Source organism: Apostichopus japonicus, chromosome 14 (genome assembly GCF_037975245.1).
Source record: "Apostichopus japonicus isolate 1M-3 chromosome 14, ASM3797524v1, whole genome shotgun sequence".
NCBI lineage: Eukaryota > Metazoa > Echinodermata > Holothuroidea > Aspidochirotida > Stichopodidae > Apostichopus > Apostichopus japonicus.
The window spans coordinates 4369953-4382671 of NC_092574.1; the positions used below are offsets into that span (position 1 = coordinate 4369953).

Sequence of the window (12719 nt, forward strand, 5' to 3'; positions counted from 1 at the left end):
ACTGTATTGGGGTGAACAAGCTACTGAATAAAAGCCCTGTGTACAATATGTACAGGTAGGTCTATTACTGTACAGGGCACATTCATTCAGTTTTAACCAATATCCAGCCCAGGGGGAGTGAGGGGGGGGGGGTTGCATGGGAATAACATACAGTATATTAAACTGACAAATTTATCTCTCTTTTCTTTTTTGGTTTCAATTATTCAAAATTCATGCATTTGATAAAGTTTCTATTTCACAGAGAAATCAAATGTTTGTCTTGGGTAGTTGCAAAATTTTAGCTTTTATTATTGTTTTCAACATTTTTTGTGGCATGAAATCTTGAAGACAAAGTACTGAAAACAAAGAAAAATCAATAACGGTTCGTGTACTACACACTAAATAACGAAACATATTTGTACCTAGAGAATATAACACAAACAAATTTATCTAGCTAAGGCCTAACTCTGAGATTCATACTGTATCTCAATTGTTACTATATGTATTATATGTCTGTATTGGTCCTCGTGTTGTTTAATTTTTTTTCTTTCATAAATCAATACCTAATTGGTAATATTCTTATGGCATGTCCATCTTCCCAATGGTGACAAATATGTACCACACACAGTGCAGTACAGTATAGCCATACCCATACTGTACACAGATCAGAATTCTAATTCATCATTATCATAGATAAACCCTCTCCAGCCCCCACCCCCACGGTGACACCCCCACGCCACTTCCAACAACAAAGCTCCTTTCAAAGTCCAATAAACATACTGTTTGCAGATTTACGAGCGACAATGCTAACCTGACTTCAATCTACTAATGCACTTTGCTCTATTAACTAAAGCTTATTATTCCAACCTTTTCCAACTTAAATTTATAGTTTCAGTGTAACATTGTTTTTTACAATGACTATTTGTGGATGTTAATGTTTGTCACATAGGGTTTCCAAAAACTACCAAATCTGTTATTACTAGCAACTTCAAATTCAAAATCAAAGCATACATACAACCACACACAAAATAGCCCTGTGAGCAGCAACAGCAGCAGTGTAATTAAATATTACTAATTACATTATTACTAATTTTAATCCAAAGGTGTCGTACAGTATACTGTATCCAGACCAAACAATGGGATTGTTACAAAGAGAAATCAAATACAATACAACACATTATACCATCGGAGAACGAGATATTAAAACTGTGACAGAGAGGCGGGTGCATGAAACAGAGAAATGATGACATCACATCCTCCTCTAGCCTTTGTTCAATTCCAGAGATGCAAGACACAAAGCGGCGTCATGACAACCAGTGACAGGAATCATCTCAGGCCTTCGCCTCAGCAAAGTCAATACTCTTGAAAGACTGTAACGGCCAAATGCCATCCAACTAGCCAGCTTATTAATTTTGGATTTTTCATTCGCAGGGGAGTAGGGATCTTGTGGGTTCAATTTGCACATCTGCATGGTATCCAAACTAATGCAAATTGACAATTAGTTCTTCCACTGTAGGTGGTATATAAGCTATTACATACTTAGGATTGAGCTGCACACACAGTTTCATTGTGCCACTAATGAGATGGTGTGGGCAGTGATTTGGCACTTGTTATAACAGTATGTGATTTGGGAAAGTAACTAATGCCTGCCCTAACACTGGTAGATGGTACAGTGTAACTTGACTAACTCTGGTCTATTGTGACCTGCGTAACATAGGTGTAGGAGCCTAATTTGATTTGGGGGGGCTGTAACAACTTGCCCGAAAAATATAACCAAAATGTTCAACATGTTCATGTGCACATCATATAGGCATGCATTGGTTATTACATCACATGCCAATAACATATTATCATTTTCCGAGTTATTACCCTTCCATATTGGTTATAATTATTCAGGAAGTTGTTACAATAATAATGATAATAATAACCCAACTTTTGTGAAAATTCGGGCAATGTGCTGAGAATTTTTTGGGCACCTACTGCAAGAAAAATACTTTGCAATGTGTTTTTTCAATGGTTAAACTGATATTAGTATTATCATTATTATTGTAACAACTTCCCCAATTATTACAGTATAACCAATATGGAAGGGTAAATAACACGGCATATGATTGTATGTTATTGGCATGCGATGTAATAACCGATGCATGTCTATATGATATGCACATTAACATGTTGAAAAAAATTGGGTTATATTTTTCAGGAAAGTCGTTACAGCCCCCCCAAATCAAATTGGGCTCCTATGTCAGTGGCTACATTATAAGCCAGTAAACATTGTTAAAGCTCAAGTAATTTATGACTAGACTGAAGAAAGTACTGTCAACTTTGCTCTTCCTTTTATCTTGCTGTCCGTCCCTCTCCTCTCGTTTCTAATTTTACATCCCACCTGCTGAGCTATATTGATCATCACAGAAGCTTCACCGTATCTCACAGTACATACATGTGCTGAACCTAATGGTACTTCTACTGATTATCACTTACTTTAAAGTCTCTACTCTCAATTGTGATTCATCTTAAAGTAGTAAGTCACTAACACAGATTAAAAGATACCCACAGCTCTGTATAGGGCTCTGAAGCTTTAAAGCAATATGTCACAATTCCTAGGTAAATTTAAATATGTACAAAACTGGGGTTTGATAGAAGAAGTAAATTCTACTCTAATTGCTTTTGACATGATACAGAGTTCTTTTATCAGTGATCAGGAAAAATTAAACATTGGCTATCAATATTTGTTAAATTTTTGCAATTAAAACATATATACCCAAAGGAACCAAAAATGGCAACTTTGACAGTCTGAAATAATCTAATCCCAGATGACTATTAAATAATTAAGGATAATTTGAATGGATAATGGATTGATTGATGCATGTAGGATTAGCCTGTATGTTGCCTACTGTGTGTGACTTTGCTTCAAGCTAAGAACCTGTAAGTACAGTCGAAGGTTAAAAATAACAACTGCACTACACTACACTGATACTGTTGACTACTATGCCGAGCTCTATATAATGTTACAAGCTACTTTAAGATGAGAGCAGTTCATGATTATGAGCCTCTAGAAGAGAAATAAACAAATATCCTCTCATTTGCCAGTTTATCGAGATATACAACGGTCATCAATCACACTCGAATGTTGGAGAACTTGTAAAAACAGCCAATGACTGATCTAAGAGGGAGAGGACTAAATCTTTAAAGATCATAGAATGGCGGAAAGATTTGGAGGCCAATTACGAACCTTTCAAGCTGGATCTGCATACAGTAGAATGCTGTGTGTTAATAATTCTATAGTTAGATTAGGCACAGAACATACAAGTTCTACAACGTACAAACGACCCGTAGTATCGTTTAGTGGAATTACGAAGAAACAACATTCAAAGCACAGCAGCGTAATTTGAAAATCTTTGTCATCATTATTTTAAAGCATGAATTTGAAAAGGAAAGACATCTGTACATTTGTGGACCTAGAGCTACAAATAACGTACAGTTTTGAGCTCTTGCCAAAGGTGACCAGCAGTATATATTAACCCAGACTAAAGTACAGTAAATTAGCACAATAACACATTCAACTGGTGGTTGTGACATCAAAATTTGGTCCTTTCCAAAGTTATCTAAAGGACAAGTCCAACAAAAACAAAAGGCTATTCCCTTTTTTTAAACTATTTTATTTTATTTTATTTACTTTTCACGCCATTATTTACTTGTTCATATGCTGTTATGGAGCGATGCATTGGGCAATCGACCTGACAAACATGAAAATACCATGATTACTATCTAAAAACACTCTTCCTCATAAAATTTTCCGTTCAGAGTGTTGTAGTTAAGTGGTTAAGCCAGTGGACTTGTGTTCTACAGGCTTTGCAGGTTCGAGTCCTGGCCAGATCATTACGTTGTGTCCTTAAGCAAGGCAAATTTTTGCCTTTCTTCGCCCAGGTGTATCAGTGGGCCTAACAAGGTAACTTGTAAATATAGTAGCGTGCGCCGGTTTGTGGCTGCACCCTATGGGCATAGGCGTAGGAGGCGGGGGGGGGGGGCTGGGGGGCTGCAGCCCCCCAACCAATTATTTTTGTGAAAATTCGGGCAATATGCTGAGAATTTTTCGGGCACCTAATGGAAGAAGAATAATTTGCAGTGTGTTTTTATTTCTTTTTTGGTGAAAATTCAGCAATATGCAGAGAATTTTTTGGGCATCTACTGAAAGAATAATAATTTGCAATGTGTTTTTCAATTTTTTGGTGAAAATTTGGGCAATATGCTGAGAATTTTTCGAGCACCTACTGAAAGAAGAAGAATTTGCAATGTGTTTTTCAATTTTTGGGTGAAAATTTGGGCAATATATGCTGAGAATTTTTTTCGGGCACCTACTGAAAGAATAATAATTTGCAGTGTGTTTTTCAATTTTTTTGGTGAAAATTTGGGCAATATACTGAGAATTTTTCGGGCACCTACCAGTGGCGGAGCGTCCATACAGTCAGAGGGGGCCGATGAACCCCCCTCCTGACGGACTCAAATGGACTGCTGGCGCCCTTTTCAGCTTTTTACCACTTTCTACTTATTCGCGATTATTGACTTTTTTTATTGCACTCTCAAATACCTATTGACATTTGTCACATTTTGTTTGGTGCAATTTTCTGACAAATGGCGATGACACCTATTTATTTTTCGTTTATCAGCAAATTAGCTAGGCCTGGGAAGGGTCATTTCCGGCGATCTAGGGAGTATCTTACTCAAAAATTTTTTGTACGCTCCGTGCAAACCGGTGGTGGCTCTCCGCTTAGATAGTGTCGAAAGCGCCCCTACAGAGCATTCTCTCCCCCCTGACCAATACCCCTAGCTATATGCCACTGGCACCTACTGAAAGAAGAAGAATTTACAATGTGTTTTTCAATAGTTAAACTTATATTATTATCACTATAGTTGTAACGACTTCCCCAATAATTATTACCAATACGGAAGGGTAATAACACGAAAGGTTTAATGTTATTGGCATGTGATGTAATAAGCGATGAATGCCTATAGGATATGCACATTGCCATGTGGAACGCGCGCGGAGCGCGCAAAAAATTTTGGTTATATTTTTCGGGCAAGTCGTTACAGCCCCCCAAATCAAATGAGGCTCCTACGCCTATGCCTATGGGAAGTCCCCCGGGGGACATGTGGATGTACATGTGGATGTAGTGCACAGTAGTGCCCCAGGAGAGATTGCTAGCAGTGTGCACACTAGTGTGTGGGTGTGACAAGTTACTAATGACGAGGGGGTTGAATTATAAAGTCGGGTCAGGGGGTCTTGGCTCCAAACAAGACTGTAAACCGTCAACTTTAACTATGACATATACACTGTATTTCTTTCAACATGGCGCAATAAAATGTGGTTTATCATTCAATTTCACAATATACTGTATCTGAAATGAACTATAGCAGAAATCTTTGACAGGTTAAAAATTACAGCCACTGGCTAATCCAGCCTTGTTTCAGTCAAATTATGATTAGATAATAATGAGTCTGTTTATTTCATCAGACACAAAACTACCTGTACTCAAACTATGAAACCTTACTGATGTTTTCTACTATTTACCGTCCCAGAGCAAATGTATATATACTGAACGCATGTCACTTTCTGAAAAGTGTATCAACCTTAAGTACCGTATATGTTAGGTCAATAGCATAGATGTATGTACACTAAATGTATATTCAGGATAACAGTGATACTGTATGCTGACTGATTGCATACTGCACAGTATACCCCAGGTCACCCACAATAACCATAGCTGCAAGTATTGTATGCTGATCACTCTACAGACACACTGTACAACGGTCAGCAATGAATCATGTATGGGCTTCCTTGATTCTAAACATATTTCCTGCATAATTAATCCTATCACAGCTACTGTACAGTACATCCTTGAACCTTTCCAGGGGTGTACTCAAATTAAGATAGCAAAGTAATGCAATATTACTGACATATGAAATTCTTGACCTAATTGGTCTACGTACTGTACGGTATACACAATGTACTGCACTGTAAGTATAATGAACCTAACACCATTCTTGTATGCACAGTACAGTGTATTATTATATCTCTAGTTTACAGTACATCACTCTGAACTACTGTACTGGAAAACTAACTTTAATAAAACTGCTCAGTTTGTAATATTAAACAGTGTTTGTAAGTGTTGTACATACAAACTTATATTGTACGTGTGTGCGTGTGTGTGTGTGTGTGTCTACAGTGCGTTTCTCCCAGGCCATTATTGCATCGGTTGGTAATATCAGCCAAGCGTGTCTCTGTTCTTCCAGCTATGGAAAATGTCAAAGAGTTATACTGTATATAGTCTTGAAAGAGAACAGCAGAACTCCAAATCAATCATAAATGTTCATTTTATCATACATTCATTGCATTGCCGTAGCAACAACCGGCCAGTGAAGGTCTCGCTTGCAAAATTGTGTGTTTCTGAAAGTCTTCTGTGGGGTTGGGCCTTCACGTCAGTAAACCTCAAGTGAAGATATTAAAATTAATCTTTTCATTTTTTTTCTTGCCAATTATTTCTCGTCCTCATATCGAGGTACAAGACTGAAAGGACGTCTTTGTTGCCTTTCATGCAATATCTGGATGATTCTGAGACGCTGAAAGAAACATGTACTGTAGCCTTAACCAACATGAAGCTGTGATGAGCATGAAGCCTGAAAGAAAAGTACACCTCAACCTCGGTGAAACGATGAAAATAACAAAATATAACAAAAGAGTAGATGATCAGTCTGAATATGTTGAGGTACAATAACCAACACAGTACTGTGGAAGAATCATTGTTCAAGACAGAGCGGAGGTTTCAATGTGGAATCAATGTATTGTACAGCACACTGTAGTCCTTCATCAGGAATTATGGTTATTACTGTACATGAACCCTATTCTTATCTTTATTTGAATTTTAATCTTTATAACAATTTAATCAAACTGAGTTGTAAAACTCCTGCACAGAAGAGATAAAAGACTGAATGACAATGATTTAATTTAGGGAACACTTTTAGAAGCATAGTGAGTACTTATGTTTACTCTGAGGAAAGACAAATCTTTTTTAAGCATGTACAGTATTATCTGGTATTGTAGCAAAATGCTACGAAAAATGGGCAAGCCAAGTGTACACAAATGCAAAAGATGCACAGAACCATATCATTTACAGTTCGTTTACCAGGAACAACATTGATCAACTTTATAAAATTGCTTTATAAAAATGTGAATGCTAAAATAAATTTCCTGTATTTTGTCACTGATAATTAAAGACAGGAAATTGACATTTGAAGTTTCCATGCAATTATGTAGTCTCATGGCTAACAAGATAATAGCTGCAAATGCAGGCCTAATTAATATTAAAAATAGAGGATCCTATGATTGTAATTTTATTTGATTATAGAGCATGATTTACACTTGGCCATAACAACAAAACTTTTGATTTGCATCCACCCCACATTATCCAAGGCCGAAAAAGGTACTCCATCACATTAATGCAAGTTCCCCATCATCAAACAGCAGTAACAGCGTACTAGTGCTGATAGTCGACTCTTTCTTTTGTAGTCGATTAATCGCATGGCTCTTCTCCGATTACTGTGATTACAGTTATTACATCACCAATGTCATTTTTAAATTTCAGAAATAGTCAAAACAAATCTTTCCCCATGGTGCACTGTCTTTATTTGTTCTTTCATGTCTTACTTAACAAGTTGTTTCTAAATCATGTTAAAACATCTACCAAACAAAAACTGTGCACAACTTTCAATCTGCAACGTTTCATAAAATCTTTCATACGGTAGTAAATCAAAAACTTTTGAATGAATCTACGAGGCTACTACAACTTTGAGCACTAATAAAAGCAAATGTACAATGAATAGATGTAACACTTGTAGCAGTTTGATGATAAGTATGCAAGAGCTTTCTGTAGGACGTTATAGACTAGGCTCTAGCCTACCGTGATGGCAGGCACATATTTTGCATATTGAAATTAAACTACACCGCAATCGACACACTCGATCAGACATCCGATAAATGTGAACCAGATCAGTAATGAAGTAATTGTAAGCATGTTTGAAGAAATTACAAATACTTTGGCAATCGTAAAAGATTAATGAGTTCCGAACTAGCGCAATGGTTAAACATTGCTAGGACTGAATGTTGCATTGCAGAACAGGCGTATTATTGACAAGCAAACGCATGAATCTAACCGGAGCAGGTGCTTGCTGATTTTTAACACAGCACAGTGCTATGGTAGCACCATGAGAACCTGTATACTTTTGCGATATTTGCTGACAAACTGCTTTAGTGTTGGTTTTGAAAGGTTGGGCTATTTTTCAAAAGCAAATTATGTGTAGTGCTAGCTTGTAGTCGAGTAATGGCTACTTAGGTTGTGAACGCGATTAATCGAACTTCAAAAGTTCAATCGCGACTACTGGCAATTAATCGATTACGACTATCAGCACTAACATGTACGTGCAGAATTCGGTGAAACTAATCTGCTTCAATGATACAACTTCATCAGAGCCACAACTTGAAGCAGAAATGAGGAACATAAATGTAATGAAATAATGGAAGAATCTTAAAAGGAAAACAAATAATGCCATTTGCAAAATGTTCGGACACAAATCTAAAATTTCCATTGCTATGGCCATTTTTAACATCTCCAGTCTGCAAATTTGCTATTCAGAAACTTTTTGTTTTCTGTACATCTTTTGGTTATGTACAATAGTTTAACTCACTGAGCAAAGTAGAAACTTGACAGTCTGGCCAAGATAAAAGTATTGTAACACAACAGTAATTTGGAGACTTAGATATAAGCTACAGTAAATACTGTACTAGTAGACCAAATAAAGAGAATTTTGTAGACCTAAAGAGATCTTTAAGCCTGGCTTTAGGCTTAGTATGCATTGTCACTAAAGTGGATCAAGTTTTAAAGTGAGCTTATAGGTTTTAATAACTACTGTAGATGGGGGAAGAGGGGCGGGGGGGGGGGGGGAAGAATTAAGATTTTTAGGCCAAGATCCCACTTTTGTGAAAAGTGAGCCAGCAGTTTTTAATCTGCACCAAAACCATGTGCATATGTTTATACCATGAACATACATGTATGCAAGGGCAGAGCTTGCTTAGATTATCAAGAAAGGCCCACTGAAAAGCCTGTCACAAATGAGAATCTATTTGCAACAACTTCTTTTAAACTACTAGGGCCATTTGGTGAGCGTGACCAAAATCTCATTTCAGTCACTACCTATAATTGCTACATTTTAGTCTCAGTAGTTGAAACTTGTACGTAGAACAAAATGCAACATCATCACCTCACCTCAGTTCCAACTTATGCATATGCACTACAAAATTCTATTTCTGTGCAATACAAAACTTTAACAAAAGAAACTGACAAACAATGTCAAAGATGAACATTACAGAACCATTGATATGCTGGCTGCACCTATGTTCTTGATGTCCCAATTATTTTCTTATTTTCTTCCCTGACTGTATGCCTAGTAGTCCTACGGCAAAGCTATGGTTACCAGAGGTCCCTATTAATAGGGATTGTCCCATTTTTGTAAATAAAATATATCGATCTGCAGCAAAATAAATTTTCCTGACTTTCTTAAGTTCTTAGTGACATTCAACCATATCTCTGCTTTTACAAACCAAAGTTAAAAGTACATGTTGACAAATTACTTTAGGCTACTGTACGTTTCAGAAGCATGATACTTGATAGGTTATTCATAAATTTTTGGTAGGCATAAACATGAACATTTTTGAAAATTTTATATTGGTATCTAGGTGTTGACTAAAGGCTTAAGCTGTAAATACACCACCAGTTGACATGTATGCCTAGCCCTCTTTAAAAAAAAATTTAAACAATGTTGTAGGCCTAAACATACCTACGGCTAAGAGACCAAAACGTAAGCGAAGGCGTATCCTTATGCTTTCCAAAGTTATTGTCTAGCTATAAGAATATTGGGTCTTGTGACATCATGCAGGGTATCATGTAATGGGTCTACAACCTACACTATACAAATTACAAGACACAGCCTTAGTGTTAGGGCTAGGCCTTGCCTAGTTTCACAGTAACAAGTTACATTACAACATGCCTCCAGAAGCATTGTAATACTGGCTGAGGCCTGTTACAGTGGTAGAACTGGTACTGCTACTAGTACCCTATGCAATTAGTGTGCATTAAGTTTCGTTTGACTTTTCGTAGTGCTGTAGTTAACAACATTTAGGCCTATACTATAGATAGGCTACTACTTGTAGTTGTACTTGTCGTCCAAGTTAGATTAAATATATTTAAGCCCCAGTTTGACTTAGGAATAGGCCCTAGGCTTAGCTTTTTGATTATAACAGTACAGACATGCGGTTGTGCGATGAAGTCTGATAATTTGACTGGAGACGAACAACGTACCATATTCCGTCTTTTACAGTTCATCGAATGAGAAAAGTCGTTTCACATATCTACTGCTACAACTTCCTTGACGGACGAGTAGAAATGTATCCTGATATCCTTTTAATTCCTAAATTGCAAGGTTTCCTCTGCCTTTCAGCCTTTGGACGCTATTCTTCGAGAAGATGGACCTGTAGTAGTGTAGTATGAGTTGCTCATTGCTCTCAGTGTAAAACTGACTGTTTACACTACATTTGTTTGACTGCCTACGAGTGTGGTATTTTCCCTCGCTTTGTGTACTATGGTATTGAAGGTTTCGATTTTACACATGCACTTCCTCGCGTTCATTTAAATGGTGGCGTAGTGTAGATTTGCTGAAGATTTTTATACGGATTCTGATTGCTATATAGATGTTGTTGTTAATCACGAGAACAATAAAATGTTTTCATAACAGGTGATTTTAATATTGATTTCTTGAAAATCGGTCAAAACAGTAATTGATTCCTTGTTGATACCATCCGTGCATTTATCGATCCTATTTTCACTTTTAAGTTCCAGGGACCGTCATCTCATGCAAAGCAATGAAGTGTTAACAACGTTTAAATTCGTATTTTCTCGTATTTTCTTCGTACGTTTAGTTAAGACATTGCAAAACGCTTTCCCGGATCAAATAACTTTGGAATGAAGTTTAGTCATTACGTTCCTAGACTGTGAGTTCTTTTGCATAGGGATCAAAATAGGAGTAATATTTCTATTGAAATTAATTATGAATTCGTGAAAGGAATACCATGTAAACAATCTCACCATACACGTACGTTAATGAAATAAATCTGGCAATCGAGGCAAATCATACAGCCCTCGTTGATATGATTTAGCACTGAGTTGATTGGTTTCTTGTTGCATGCAGCTTGTTATAGCTGAAACTGCCGACTGAGTATTATAAATGATTTAGTTATTCTGGTAACACGTGTGACTCGAAAAGAAAAATATCAAATAGGCCTAAAAGTAAGGTATCAGTGAGTTCACTTCGCATAATTTAATAATGGCAAGTGAAACATAATAGCCGATATGCCCTATAGTGTAACACAATATCATTTCCAAACTGTATAGTTATGTGACCGTCGAGCCTCCGTTCATAACAACAGCAACTGTTATATTTCTTCAGAATGCTTTCTCTCAAATCATATACAGTGGCGTCGCCAAGGGGGGGGGGGGGGCCAGGGGGCACGTGCCCCCCTGGAAAACCTAGTGCCCCCCGAGTGCCCTCCCCCCCCCCATCTGAGATTTGGGTTGGTAACAAAATATATATATATTTTGTTATATTCAACTCCCATCATCTGAGTTGGTTTTTCATAAGGACAAAGAAGCACAGTAATTCGTATTTTCTTCAAATGAGCTGCGAAAAAATGAAAAAGTTTATCCTTGAACGTCGGGTATCGAAGTCGTAACCCGCGCCATCACAACAGGTGTCGATATATACATTGAATGTGTCAGTGCTCACACCATACCAGCGGATATACACGTCCGCTTCGCGAGCTACATGACTGTGAGAAGGGAGGGTACTGCAATATGTTGCATTGGTCTGACGTTGACAGGTTAGGAGCTGACGAAATGTGAGAATGTGAGGGTCCGCAGGCACCATACTTGCCTATATTTGTGGACCCATATATTAACCCTGTTGTGTAGGGGGTGCAGAGGTCATTTGAGGTCAGATGCTTGTAGGAACAAATGGCGAATGTTCACACCTGCATACTGAGCCATACTCGATGTGTGATCAAACTTTGGATTGCATCGTGAGATCCCTGATAGGAGCCAATAACGATGCTGGAACCTGTTACATCTTAATAGATAATGGGCGAAAACGAGAAGGACAAGAAAGGAGTCGGGGTCATGCACACATTAATTCAACAAATGTAGGTTCTTTTGATATAGGGTTAGGCATAATATCGACAGCATGTGGTTCATATCCTCTGCAAAATTCTGCGCCTTGTTAAAATCATCACCTCAAAAATAGCAATTTCTGGAGATATCTTCAGATCGAATTTAGCATCAAATGTGGCAGCATTTTGCATCTAGCCCATCCTCCGTATGCGAAAATTTTCCAAAGGGGGAGGGGGGCAATGGCGGTGGAACCGGGGGGCCTGGGGACTCAACCCCCCAATGAAAAAGTTGAGGGGGCAAATGCATGATAAGCCCCCCCCCCAATATTTACCAAGGCTCCGAAACGTGCATCAGCCCATTTTTCAATGCATACTTGTCGATCTGTCCAATGCACACGTATACTATCGTACCCTCGGCCCGTCCCCTGGCTATAGACCACATTGTCACCCCAACCGCGTCTTCACGCCCCGT

General features: G+C 37.9%; 1 protein-coding gene across 1 annotated transcript in view; it reads right to left on the reverse strand.

Annotated features, from left to right (window-relative positions):
* The window catches only part of LOC139979346 (uncharacterized), a 69343-nt gene extending 58685 nt beyond the window's left edge, over positions 1–10658 (reverse strand). The window contains exon 1 of the mRNA XM_071990041.1: positions 10389–10658. Within this exon, the coding sequence (XP_071846142.1) occupies positions 10389–10412 (24 nt within the window). The 5' untranslated portion in view covers positions 10413–10658. The remainder of the gene's footprint in view (positions 1–10388) is intronic.
* Between the last annotated feature and the right edge of the window lie 2061 nt (positions 10659–12719).